Source organism: Rhineura floridana, chromosome 1, assembly GCF_030035675.1.
Source record: "Rhineura floridana isolate rRhiFlo1 chromosome 1, rRhiFlo1.hap2, whole genome shotgun sequence".
NCBI lineage: Eukaryota > Metazoa > Chordata > Lepidosauria > Squamata > Rhineuridae > Rhineura > Rhineura floridana.
In genome coordinates this window covers 20,772,068-20,785,967 of record NC_084480.1, presented here as the reverse complement: position 1 = coordinate 20,785,967, position 13,900 = coordinate 20,772,068, and the positions used below count along the sequence as shown (strand labels likewise).

At 40.3% G+C, this 13,900-nt stretch overlaps 1 protein-coding gene across 3 annotated transcripts in view; it reads right to left on the bottom strand.

Moving 5' to 3' along the window:
* WDR7 (WD repeat domain 7) overlaps positions 1-13,900 on the bottom strand; it is a 323,076-nt gene that overhangs the window by 273,763 nt on the left and 35,413 nt on the right. For 2 of the 3 annotated variants that reach the window (XM_061615091.1, XM_061615098.1), the window contains exons 2-8: positions 11,407-11,566; positions 10,432-10,603; positions 7,910-8,016; positions 4,897-4,975; positions 3,712-3,886; positions 1,349-1,425; positions 39-158 (exon numbers count right to left, since the gene is read on the bottom strand). In XM_061615091.1, coding sequence (XP_061471075.1) covers positions 39-158; positions 1,349-1,425; positions 3,712-3,886; positions 4,897-4,975; positions 7,910-8,016; positions 10,432-10,590 — 717 coding nt within the window. In that variant the 5' untranslated portion in view covers positions 10,591-10,603; positions 11,407-11,566. The remainder of the gene's footprint in view (positions 1-38; positions 159-1,348; positions 1,426-3,711; positions 3,887-4,896; positions 4,976-7,909; positions 8,017-10,431; positions 10,604-11,406; positions 11,567-13,900) is intronic. The other variant, XM_061615103.1, reaches the window with a different exon arrangement.

Here is a 13,900-nt window from a genome sequence, read left to right as displayed (position 1 = left end):
AAAGAAAAGCCAGCTTTTACTTAACTGGTTATCCTTACCCTCCAGTATTTAGAGCAAACTACCAAAAGTGATCTTTGGGTAAATGCACAGAAAGAAATACTTTGGCAGTTTTGACAGTAAATAGGTTTAGACTCCTCCTCAAAGATTGGCTCTGTATCCTAAAAAGACAAGAGTAAAACATTTCAGTCACACATGAAATAATCTCAATCCATTTCATTCCATTATTCCTCTTCTGCACTTATAACAATAAGAAAAAGAACAATCTAGTTATCTATGGGGTTTTCCTGCACCACGAACATTAAAACCTAGCTTGTGAGGAACTGATTTTACTTATAAAAACAAATTGCCTGGATATTTGTTGGATCCAGACTTCTCCTTCCGTGGATGGAAAGGTTCCTTCTGTCCACAGAAGGCGTGAGGAGGTGGGGGAGGAAGGTAGTGACTTTTGATGATTCTTCCTTCCCCTGCGGTCCACATTACTACCTCCCACACTATTCACCTGCAGAAGCAAAGTCTGGATCCAGCCATGATTTCTTTTATAGTTCTATATAGCATAGAGTTAGCTAAGGACGTCCTCCCCTTCAATCCCAGCAAGCAATTTTTGTCGAGCATGCTATCTATATCTAGCATTCAGTTGCTTTCAAAGTAATAGAAGATGTTTGAGCCTTAGATTTTTTCCTTCTTCTCAAAGCAGCTGAAATGCTGAACAAACAACACTGGTGACAAGTCATGAAACTAAGGAATTAAATATGTATTTTAATACAAATTTTACAAAAGGAAGGAACAAAACTAGAAGAAGGTTTCATACGCTAGGAACTAGACTTTATCTGCATATAGCAGACTAAGTGAAGGCATAACATATCATCTTATCAGGAGGTCCGTTCTGCACAACATGGGAAGCGGACCTTTAGTGTTGTGGCATCTACCCTTTGGAATTCCCTCCCCTTAAATACTAGACAGGTGCCATCTGTGTTATCTTTTCAGTGCCTACTGAAGACCTTCACATCTATTTTTATGATGTTTTAGAGTGTTTTTATTGTTTTTGCTGCCCTGAGCTCCTACTGGAAGGGATATAAATTTAAGAAATAAAATAAATAAATAATAATAAACTTGTCAAAAGAAAAAACCCTTAGGCCATCAGATTTTAAATAACATCTGTCTATAGCAGAAACAGAAATATCTATGAAAACAAGCCTATATTTGGGGGAAATGGAAACACAATGAAAATTACTGTTGATCATTTTTTTAATGATAAATGACCCAGATAGTCTAATCAGGTTAAGTCTTTGGGGGGGAGAGAGGATGATGACGATGACAACAGTTATGAGGCTACATTGTTTTTCTTTACCTGCATGTGATTCACTTCAGAAGTTACTATCCACACTTTCAGAATGCCAGTCACTGACACTGCCACAACAGTATCTTCTAGGGAAAATCAAGACAGCATATAACATACTGTATTATTTATGCAAGATCACAAAGACAGGAACAAACTTTCTCCATATTAAAAAGAACTGGTGGACATGTACTCTAAGGAACAGATCTATTATATGCCAGATGCATAATAAGAAGCACAGAGATAGGATATTTGGTGAAAGGTCATAGCTCAGTGAAAAAGTACATGCTTTGCAGGGAAAAGGTCTCAGGTTCAGGCCACAGCACCTCCAGAGAGAGAAAGCCCCTATCTGAAACTCTCAGTCAGTGTAGACAATACCGACCTAGATGGACTAACGGTCTGATTTGGGTATAAGACAGTTTCCAATGTCCCTACAATTCCCTCCTTTTATCCTAACATCTTTTGTGAAGGAGGTTAAGCAACCCAGTAAATTTCATAGCCAAGTAGTTTCCCATATCCAGACTTAATGTACTAACCTCAGAATGAGGAACCTGTGGCTCTCTAGATATTGTTGGACTACATCACTCTTGACTACTGATCATGCTGGCTGGGTCTAATGGGGATTGAAATCCCGCAGTACCTTGAGGAGCACACATTCCCCATCCCTGCTCTGTACATTTAAGTCCTTTTTAGTTCTATGGGTTGTATTCATAAGAACATAAGAAGAGCCTGCTGGATCAGGCCAGTGGCCCATCTAGTTCAGCATCCAGTTCTCACAGTGGCCAACCATGTGCTTGGGGGAAGCCTGCAAGCAGGACCTGAGTGCAAGAACACTCTCCCCTCCTGAGGCTTCCGGCTAAGTCCTACTCAAAGTAAACCCAATGAAATGGATAAACCTAAGTTAGTCGTGTTTATTAATGTCAATGGGTGTATTCTGAGTAGGACTAGCACTGAATACCACCATATGGTTTCACACTGAAATATCAAATCATGATAAGCTATATCCACATCTATCCCTCACACATCTGCATAGCAGATAAAGACAGAAGACAGAGGGGTAGCATAGACTAAGGTGTGAAGCTACGATGGTGTTCTTTGTGGTATCGTCTTTTCCAGAAAACTTTCCTGGACTTCTTGTTTGGTACTAAAGCCCATTGCCTGTGGACTAAAGACAAGTTGGCAATTTGCTATTAAATAATTAGCAAGTGAAAACACAGCTCAGTAATTTTCTAAGAAGTGTGTGGTAGAAGGGATGCCAGCTGCCAGCTTCAGGCAACTTTCCAAAGTTTGTTAAGCCTACACATTTTACTGAAGTTTGTTTAGGCAACCTAGATTGCTCCTGTACTCAAAATACATCTCATGTTGCAAGACTTTATCAGGAAAGGAGGAGGGCTTTTTCCTAGCTGAGCAGCTAAGAGAAACCAAAGTCAAACTCTAGTTTCATGGAGAAACAGCTAGACCCTTCACTCTATGCAAGCTACTATCCAAGAGAAAACTGGAAGCCTAGAATGCATTCACTGAGAGGCCCCCACACCTCCATGCTAAGTGGGACAAGATGGGGGCAGTACATGCGCATGAAGGAAAGACTACAGAGAACAGGACCACAGACAAAACACAATAATCCCAGGGCTACAGACCAGGATGCAGAGAACCTGTGATCAGCATTCCTCAGCATTCTCATTAGGAGCTATATAAGGATTTGCTCAATATGAAAGGCAGTTGCTTTTTTTCTCTCTCTCTGTACACAATTCCTCCCAATACTCCAGATGCAGGAACATGGGAACAAACACTGGTATGTACAATTGCAAAAAATATAAATTCTTAATAGTGGTGGCTAGGAGAAAACAGTGGAAATCAGGGAAATAAATTGCTGGTAGCAGCTGGATATATTCAAGGACAGAAGGTGGCAAGAAATTAATCTTAAAATAGATTAATTTCTATCTTCCCCCCTCTTCTTTACACTTCTTATTTAAAAACCTGAAAAATGAAACAAGTCAAGGAAAGAAATAATAGCAGCCTTGCTATTATTCTCCATTCAAGCCTTCATCTGGGAGTGATTGGGAAGTTTTACAAGGTTAAAAAGAGAGACACCAGCAGCTTTCATATATGAAAGTCTCTCTATAGGTCACCTAGGACCCAGGTCACTGACCTTAGAGAAGCTCATTAACCCTTCTACAATCAGAATAAAGAGACTTGAATGGCCTCCTTGCCCAACCAGAGCTGAGTCTCATTTGGGAAATTCCTTCACCGTCCCACCTTTTTGAATGGCAGGTATCTGACTTGTTCTATGACAAAATATGTACACCAACTGTTGTTTCTTATGGTTGACAAGAAAGTTCCTGAAAAAATAAGAATAAGTAATGCCATTGCCTAACCTTGTGTTCTGTGAGATCGAATAATACTCATGGAGCTGATCCAGTCAGGAGAGATCTTTGACACCAAGGAATAAAGAACTTCAAGGCTGGTGGCATCTACAACAAGAATTTCTGGGTAATGGCCATGACACAAAAGTCTCCCTTCACGCTGGGTCCCAACTGTGAACTGATAGAACTAAATTAAAAAGAATACAAGAAATATGTATCAGAATTTTTCTAGCTTAGGTATGTGTATGTGTGCGCACGTGTGCATTTAACAACACAGGATCTGTTTTCAGATCATATGAGCAATCTGTTTTTGTGTCACAGCAGATGTTTTAAAGCCCTATAATGAAAACTATGGGTGATATCCAATTATGGCAGCCCACTTGCACAACAGCCATTCTGCTAGAGAGCCTTGTTCTTTACAGTGCAACAGCCAAAGCACAAAGCACTTCTGAAAGATGCTACACAATTCCAAGCACAACTGCTGCTGCTAGGATGGTGATGATGATTGGGAACCATTAAGCTTGTGCACTACCACTTGCACAACAACATCAACTCTGACACTTCTTGTTCTATCTATTGGATCTCTTTAAAAAAACTCCTTCACTGTTGATTTCAAAGCCAACCGCTTAAGTCTTGGTGTTGTGCACTTGACAGCAACAATGTATATTTCAGAATTTTCAGCTTTTATGTTTATAATAGCATTGTCCAAAATGTCAAAATTCCTATTATACTGGTTACATAACCAAAATCAACTGAGTATTTGTTTAGCTTTGTAGTTTCAGTACTACCATCAATTTTTTGTCATACACACGTGCAATGACATGATAAATAATAATGGGATTTACTAAACTAATAACTGACTACAGAAACATCTTGGCCAATGATCTGGCTTTATCTACACTCCAGCTAGTACTAAAAGGCAAAAAAATGGTTCCAGTTACCCCTTACAGAATATAACTATAGTTAATGTGTGTGTGTGTGTGAGAGAGAGGGGGGGGTTCTCTGTGTGTGTCAGCATTTCTAATACATAATTAATGGCATACATTTTTCACAACGCAAAAAAATTGATCTGTCACACCTGTATGAAAGCTCATTAACTGTGGTTCTGTAAAATTTATTAGTTTAAATGCAGTTATAGTGAAGCCTTTATATATTGTCATATGCAACCAGTTTAGTCTTTATTTATAAAGCATTTACCTGTATGCCGGTGTGTGTGCAGGCTAATTTAGTAAATTCAATGCATCTTCCATCATTCACATCCCAGAGGCACATCTCCCTAAATAACACACAAAGGACAATTAACCAATCATCCTCTTGCATTTATCTGAATCGAATGGTAGTATCCAACTAAATCATTGCATGAGCAGAATGACTTCTGCAAGCGCAAAGGAACTTTCCCTCTCTCTCCCTGTAGCATATCCCCAAGTCTGTTCTGTCATTACCCCTAATCCTCCAGAACAGATGTGAGGGTGGTACAAGGGATGTGTGGGGAAAGGTAAGGCAGGGGAAGTTCCGTTGTGCTTCAGGAAGTCATTCTGCATCCATAATGTTTCAGCTAAATACAACCCTGAATCTCTTGCTTTTCTTGGTGCCTCCTTCTGGTGAGAGGAGCAGAGGAGAACATAAGAACATAAGAAGAGCCTGCTGGATCAGGCCAGTGGCCCATCTAGTCCGGCATCCTGTTCTCACAGTGGCCAACCAGGTGCCTGGGGGAAGCCCGCAAGCAGGACCCAAGTGCAAGAACACTCTCCCCTCCTGAGGCTTCCGGCAACTGGTTTTCAGAAGCATGCTGCCTCTGACTAGGGTGGCAGAGCACAGCCATCATGGCTAGTAGCCATTGATAGCCCTGTCCTCCATGAATTTGTCTAATCTTCTTTTAAAGCCGTCCAAGCTGGTGGCCATTACTGCATCTTGTGGGAGCAAATTCCATCGTTTAACTATGCGCTGAGTAAAGAAGTACTTCCTTTTGTCTGTCCTGAATCTTCCAACATTCAGCTTCTTTGAATGTCCACGAGTTCTAGTATTATGAGAGAGGGAGAAGAACTTTTCTCTATCCACTTTCTCAATGCCATGCATAATTTTATACACTTCTATCATGTCTCCTCTGACCCGCCTTTTCTCTAAACTAAAAAGCCCCAAATGCTGCAACCTTTCCTCGGAAGGGAGTCGCTCCATCCCCTTGATCATTCTGGTTGCCCTCTTCTGAACCTTTTCCAACTCTAGAATATCCTTTTTGAAATGAGGCGACCAGAACTGTACACAGTATTCCAAATGCGGCCGCACCATAGATTTATACAACGGCATGATGATATCGGCTGTTTTATTTTCAATAACTTTCCTAATTATCGCTAGCATGGAATTTGCCTTTTTCACAGCTGCCGCACACTGGGTCGACATTTTCATCGTGCTGTCCACTACAACCCCGAGGTCTCTCTCCTGGTCGGTCACCACCAGTTCAGACCCCATGAGCGTATATGTGAAATTAAGATTTTTTGCTCCAATATGCATAATTTTACACTTGTTTATATTGAATTGCATTTGCCATTTTTCTGCCCATTCACTCAGTTTGGAGAGGTCTTTTTGGAGCTCTTCGCAATCCCTTTTCGTTTTAACAACCCTGAACAATTTAGTGTCATCAGCAAACTTGGCCACTTCACTGCTCACTCCTAATTCTAGGTCATTAATGAACAAGTTGAAAAGTACAGGTCCCAATACCGATCCTTGAGGGACTCCACTTTCTACAGCCCTCCATTGGGAGAACTGTCCGTTTATTCCTACTCTCTGCTTTCTGCTTCTTAACCAATTCCTTATCCACAAGAGGACGTCTCCTCTTATTCCATGACTGCTAAGCTTCCTCAGAAGCCTTTGGTGAGGTACCTTGTCAAACGCTTTTTGAAAGTCTAAGTACACTATGTCCACTGGATCACCTCTATCTATATGCTTGTTGACACTCTCAAAGAATTCTAATAGGTTACTGAGACAGGACTTTCCCTTGCAGAAGCCATGCTGGCTCTGCTTCAGCAAGGCTTGTTCTTCTATGTGCTTAGTTAATCTAGCTTTAATCATACTTTCTACCAGTTTTCCAGGGACAGAAGTTAAGCTAACTGGCCTGTAATTTCCGGGATCCCCTCTGGATCCCTTTTTGAAGATTGGCGTTACATTGGCCACTTTCCAGTCCTCAGGCACGGAGGAGGACCCAAGGGACAAGTTACATATTTTAGTTAGCAGATCAGCAATTTCACCTTTGAGTTCTTTGAGAACTCTCGGGTGGATGCCATCCGGGCCCGGTGATTTGTCAGTTTTTATATTGTCCATTAAGCTTAGAACTTCCTCTCTCGTTACCACTATTTGTCTCAGTTCCTCAGAATCCCTTCCTGCAAATGTTAGCTCAGGTTCAGGGATCTGCCCTATATCTTCCACTGTGAAGACAGATGCAAAGAATTCATTTAGCTTCTCTGCAATCTCCTGATCGTTCTTTAGTACACCTTTGACTCCCTTATCATCCAAGGGTCCAATCGTCTCCCTAGATGGTCTCCTGCTTTGAATGTATTTATAGAATTTTTTGTTGTTGGTTTTTATGTTCTTAGCAATGTGCTCCTCAAATTCTTTTTTAGCATCCCTTATTGTCTTCTTGCATTTCTTTTGCCAGAGTTTGTGTTCTTTTTTATTTTCTTCATTCGGACAAGACTTCCATTTTCTGAAGGAAGACTTTTTGCCTCTAAGAGCTTCCTTGACTTTGCTCGTTAACCATGCTGGCATCTTCTTGGTCCTGGCGGTACCTTTTCTGATCTGCGGTATGCACTCCAGTTGAGCTTCTAATATATTGTTTTTAAACAACTTCCAAGCATTTTCGAGTGATGTGACCCTCTGGACTTTGTTTTTCAGCTTTCTTTTTACCAATCCCCTCATTTTTGTGAAGTTTCCTCTTTTGAAGTCAAATGTGACCGCGTTGGATTTTCTTGGCAATTGGCCATTTACATGTATGTTTAATTTAATAGCACTGTGGTCACTGCTCCCAATCGGTTCAACAACACTTACATCTTGCACCAGGAAAGGTACAAGTTCAAAGAGTGCTCATGACCTCCCCTCCCCGTTGCTCCAAGGACTGCAAAGAGACTATATGATGCCACACAACACTGAATATCGTTAAGAGAATGAGAAACAATTGAGAAATCAGTCATGGGATGGGAAGAGAAGAGACAATACTTACCCACTTTCAGATGCACTCACTATATACTGTTTCTCAGTTGAAGCACTGGCCTTGGACAAACAAGTTATTGAAGCTGTATGACCAAACAACAAAGCTCTAGGATTTATCTAGGATCAGAGAGAAAAAGATACTCTGAGAAAAAATTAACGAAAAGATCTCTGAACTGTTTAGCTTAATTGCTAAATCGAACCATGGTTTTCAGTTCTCATGTTGGTTATCATGAAAACAGGGAGGGGAGGAAGAAGAGGCAATGTTAAAATAGCACCAGACTATAATTTGGCATTACATCTCAATCAAATCTAAATCCTATTATTAACAAATTCTGTAAAATTAATGTGTAAATGGCATAGCTGTTCCAATAACCAATGTCATTTTTAATCTTTTTACATAACTGGGAAAATTTTAGGCACACCAACGACTTTTTTTATTTTATATAAGGTCAAGGCTTCAGCTTGTGCACATAATTGTTATATATTTTTATGCATTTCACTTACTTAAATTAAAAATACAATTTTGACATGCTGGTTGATTTATTTAGTTTGCCTTGCTGTGAATACTTGAGAATAGTAAGCAAAAATGCAACAATATGTTAAATCCAACAATCTATTAAACAGGGCTTCAAGTCTTAATCAGTTTAATTGTAGATGAATTAACTATAGCTTTAGCCTATGATTAATTGATGAGGACTAATATTAATCAGCGAGTTAAGAGCACACTTATAGGCTATTTGTTTTTGATGAAATAACTTAGTAAAAGAGCAACTGATGTAAGCATGCCTAATTAAGGAAATTATCAAAAATATCTCTAATATTGAAACTTCTAATTGATACAGATGCTCTTTTATTATTTTTACTTTAAAAATAAATTACCCTTTCCTTCCAGAAAATAGGTCTATTCCCAAGTAAATGTGTTTGCTATGAGGGCAGCAGCAAAAAACAAAACACACACACACACTTTTTATTTGTGTAATCATGATGGTGCTTAAATGATTTTTCAAATGCAATTTTTAAAATGATTTTTCAAATGCAAAAATATACTGGTTCAGAGTATTATTTTTTTTCTTTTTTTTATCATTGCTGGCAAGCTTTTTTTGCTCTTAACATATCAAGAATATAGAAGCAATTGTAAAATATGAAATGGCAGATGCAGTGAGAAGAGAAATACGTTGATCCAAAGAAATATATATATATATAGCCATCTCAAGGCCCTCCCCTGTAAGACCAGAGTATAAAATTGCACAGATGTAGTACTGTTTTGCCACCTTCACTCTGGGCTCTGAATGCTAAACATGTAGGTCTTACAACACCTCCAAAATGGCTCAGGCTTTGACTGGATATCAATCATTAAGAACACTTTTTTTTTTTGCACCCTTGCTGTATGAACTTAACAGAGATGGTATCACCAAGAAGCTGCTCTTGGTGGCTGCTGGACTTTGTAATGGGGCACATGGAAGGAGACAGCCTCTTATATTCTGATATACGTAGGCCATTTAGTCAGACCATACACCTTTCACTGTCTGAGAACCATGAGTATCCAGTATAAACACACTGGATTGTATTGGTTTTTTCACTTCAGAATTGCCTAGCACTTATGAAGTTTACAGTTATTTGTTTCCAAACAGATCTCTACTTAAAATTAGTGTCTCTGGCTGCAAATGAGATCCAACAGTAGAAACTGATGTTATTTTGGCTGAATCAGCTATTTGTCTTTCTTATCTAGTTTTATAAGAGTACATTTGGTAGAAAAATATTTTGCTGTAAAAGTTACTGCAACTTTACAGGGCAGATTGTTTGTTTTAACTACCAATAATAGTTCAAACACTGAGTTGCTCTACAGCTTCTTGCGATTTTCTGCATGCATGCAGTAGACATACAATCTACTTTCAAAAGCCCACCGTCATGAAGGGAACAAAGAGCATGTATTGGCATACAGAATATGTGAACTGCCATTCTAGCTTATACTTTATTTATATGGCATTCAAGTCTGCACAGTCTTCAAAGGCTTACTGCAAATCCTCCACCACCTAACTATATCACAAGCCAAAAAAAAAAATCAAATCCAGGAGTACAGTTTTACAAGCAGAATTGTTTAAGAGAGACTGCATTCCCAGGTTCAGTATCTGTATTAGTTATTCATGCTAAATTGATCTAGCAGGTTGACCTCCAAAAGGTCAGGAGGGAAGAGAGGACCCTACAGAGTCGCTTTTCAGCAGGATTCATTGATTTTCATGCTAATGATTTTTTTAAACAATCAACACTTTCTCGTACCAAAGCAAGCCTATGAATATTAATAACTTATATTGATTGTTATGCATCATCTCAAGCAGCAAGGTTTTGCTTTGGGAGAAGCATATGTACGGTAACTATAGCTTATCTGTAGTTTACCACACATATACCCAAATCTGATTAGAGCTGTCCACAAATGTGTTTAAACTTCATTTCTGTAAAACAAGCTATTAATTATGTTTAAACAAGCTTTATGCATCATGAAAGACATCATGCAATGCACAAATGTAAACTTACTTCTAGATCTGAAGAGAGGTCCCAAAGACATATCTGTCCATCATGACATCCTGTTACAATCACTGACACATCATCCATTAACAGCGTGGCTGATACACAATGAGTGGGAGCTTTGCGCCCCCATAGCACAATTGGTAGGACCAAACTGTTGCCCGCCATTATGCTTTCACTCCTGAAAATGTAATTAATAACAAATTACCAACTCATGTCATCAGCAAGATTACTAAAATGAGACATGTGAAGCACTTGAAACATTAAAATATGTTCTACATAAATACATTATAAGTAATAGCATCTCTCAACTCAATACCATCTCATGAGCCACAAAAATGATTCAAAAGCTTTGTATTTTGTTTCAGTATTTTATTCACCCAGCAAAATTCCAAATGAGTTAAGGTTACCAGGAGAGGGGCAGTAGTCTGCCCACATTGATTTTGTGATGAATGATTCGTTAATATTTTATTAAAGAAACTTGTGTATGAATTAGGGTTGCCAGGTCAGAAGTGTCCCAAAACCTGAGAGTTCACGGGCAGGCCCTAATGATGCCACAGGGGCGGGCCCTAGTGATGTCACAGGGGTGGGCCCAAATTAAGTCACAGTGTGGGCCTGAGTGATGTCACAGGGTGGGCCCGAGTGATATCATTAAGCATGATACATTAAGCATCAACCACAGTTGCTTGGAGCATACAATTAAAAAAAACCATTTCTCTGATTAGAAATTAAAATAGAAATCTTAGCTAAAAGATGGAGCATGGGTAGGGGACATTTAATCTAGCCTACTTGCTTTCAGCAAGGAAGGTTTAAGTGCCCTCAGGCCAGGCCAGTCACCGGAAGGCCATTGTAGGAAGAAAGGAGCCTAGTGTTGTGGAGGTGTTAGATGAGAGCACTCAGAAGTAAAGATGGATGCCCCCGAAGGCTGCAATTCTAAACACACATACTAAGGGACTAAGCCCCATAGAACTCAACAGGACTTACTTCTGAGTAGTTATAGTTTGGATTGTGCTGTTGGTAAAGCTTGGCTAGGGATCCTCTGCAAAGACATCCACATCTGAAGAGGGTGGTTTATAATAGATGCTATTGGAGGTCACTGATTCATAGGGTCACCGTAAGTCGAAACAGACTTGAAGGCACATAACTACAACAATGAAATACAATGCAGGAAAAGCTTCACCTGTTGACATTCTGTCAGTCACCTTATTACTTGTGTGCAGCCCCTCCCACCTTACCAGCACAAGAGCAGGCAAATTTGCATCCTGTTTTTCGAGTGAGGCAAGTGCCTGATTCACCTACAGTGTCCAGGGCCCAGAAAATCCTGCTGGCATTCCTGCTGAGAAATGCCTGGCTCAGATGTTGCTAGGGTTTCAGTCAGCTCCACTACATCTCTGGATGTTAAATCTTTGAGAATCGCTATGGGTTGTAGTCAACTAAATCCTAAGAGCAGACCTATTGAAATTAATAAACCTAAGTTAATTGTGCCTATTAACTTCAAATGGGTGTACTACAAGTAGGACTGCCATTGAATTGCCCTATGCTTTTGAATGAGTGCAGGGCATACTACACAGCAGCAGCCTACAAAAAGGCAGCTGGCACCACAGAGCGGATAGGGTGGCAGCAGGGATCCTCGGTAGAAAAACAGAGCTATTCCAAACCAGGCAAGGTCCCCTATTTTCAAGGGGGTGAAAAGCTGGGGATATCTTGCCTAGACCTTCATCCGGCATTCAGCACTTCCCTGTTCCTCACACTGCCCATCCTGCCTACTCGAGGGAAAGTTCAATCTGCATCAGCACATATCACTTGCTCCTGACCTTGCCAAGGCTGACTGACATGCTGAAGCTCTCCAATAATATAGCAGCATGTGCACAAAGAGGCATCTAGCTGAGCATGGTATGGTTCCCAAAGGTCTCTGGGTTTCCAGAAAGTCAAAGGGTGTTTTCACACTTCAGGAACAAAGAAGCTCTTGCTGTAATTGGGCTTTCATGGGATTTGCAATGTAAAAGAGACACTGGCCAGAATGCTCATTTGAGTGTTCCGTTGGGGCTGTGACGGAACATCTGCTTTGCATGCAGAACGTCCCAGATTCAGTCCCCAGCATCATCTCCAGGTAGGGCTGAGAATGTCCTTTGCCTGAAACCCTGGAAAGCAGCTGCCAGTCAGTGGAGACAATACTGAGCTAGATGGACAGACTCGGTTCCCCCCCCCTTCCTTATTTATAACAGTTAGATGTTAATTCTAAATAAATGAATATGTTATTTGGTCAAAGGGGTCATTAGGAAAGGTATTAAAAATAAAAGTGTTGATAGAATGCCATCATACACATCTCTGGTGCAACCGCATTTGGAATATTTGGCATATGGTTGCCTCACCTCAAAAAAGATACTGTACAGCTGGAAAGGGTTCAGAAAAGGGCAACCAAAATTATCAAGGGGATGGAGCTACTCCCCTATGAGGAAAAGTTGCAGCAATTGGGGCTTTTTAGTTTAGAGAAAAGGTGAGTAAGAGGTGTCAAGATAAAGGTGTACAAAATTATTCATGGCATGGAGAAAGTGGGTAGAGAAAAGTTTTTCTACTTCTCTCATCACACTAGCACTTCCGGACATCCAATGAAGCTGAATGTTGGAAGATTCAGGTCAGATGAAAGTACTTCCTACAGGACATAGTTAAACTACAGAATTTACTCCCGTGAGAGGCAGTGATAGCCACCAACCTGGATGGCTTTAAAAGATGATTAGACAAATGGAAGATAAGGCTATCAATGGGCAACTAGCTATGAGGGCCATGCTCTGCCTACAATCAAAGTCAGTATGCTTCTGAATAGCGGCTGCTGGAAACTGCAGGAGGGGAGAGTGCTCTTGTGCTCAGCTCTTGCTTGTGGGCTTCCCACAGGTATCTGGTTGGCTTCCGTGAGAACAGGATGCTGAGCTAGATGGGCCATTGTTACGTTAACCCTGATGGGAGGCAATTCCATTGCCAGACTACGTTGACAGGGGAATGTACATCTGAAAAACGTTTCTCCTTTCGAAGGACCATGTCTTATCCTGGTAAGGAGATCTTATTTGAAGGTTGTCAGTTCAGAAATGCCTCTGATGATCGGATGCCCTTCATCAAGCCAACAGTTATCTCAGAGGGCAGATCTTTGTGACAAGGTTCAAGCACTTCCAAAGAACCTTGTCTTCCTCTGGTATACATGTTAGAAGCATAACGATCTCTTCAGATGAGGCAGACACTTGATAAGCAGAACATCAAGCCCTCAGAGTTGATATTGGCCAGGCACCTTGGGATGATGAAAGGCCTGGCTCATCTGACTCCAACTCTGTGCCAGGCTTATTTATTTATTTATGAAACATATATCCTGCTTTTTACTACGTATCAAAACAACTTCACAGAAGAAGAAAAATACAAAGCACAGAATTTAAAACAAAAAGATAGAATACATCAGAACAGGATTTATGGTGAGAAATAAATCATGTTT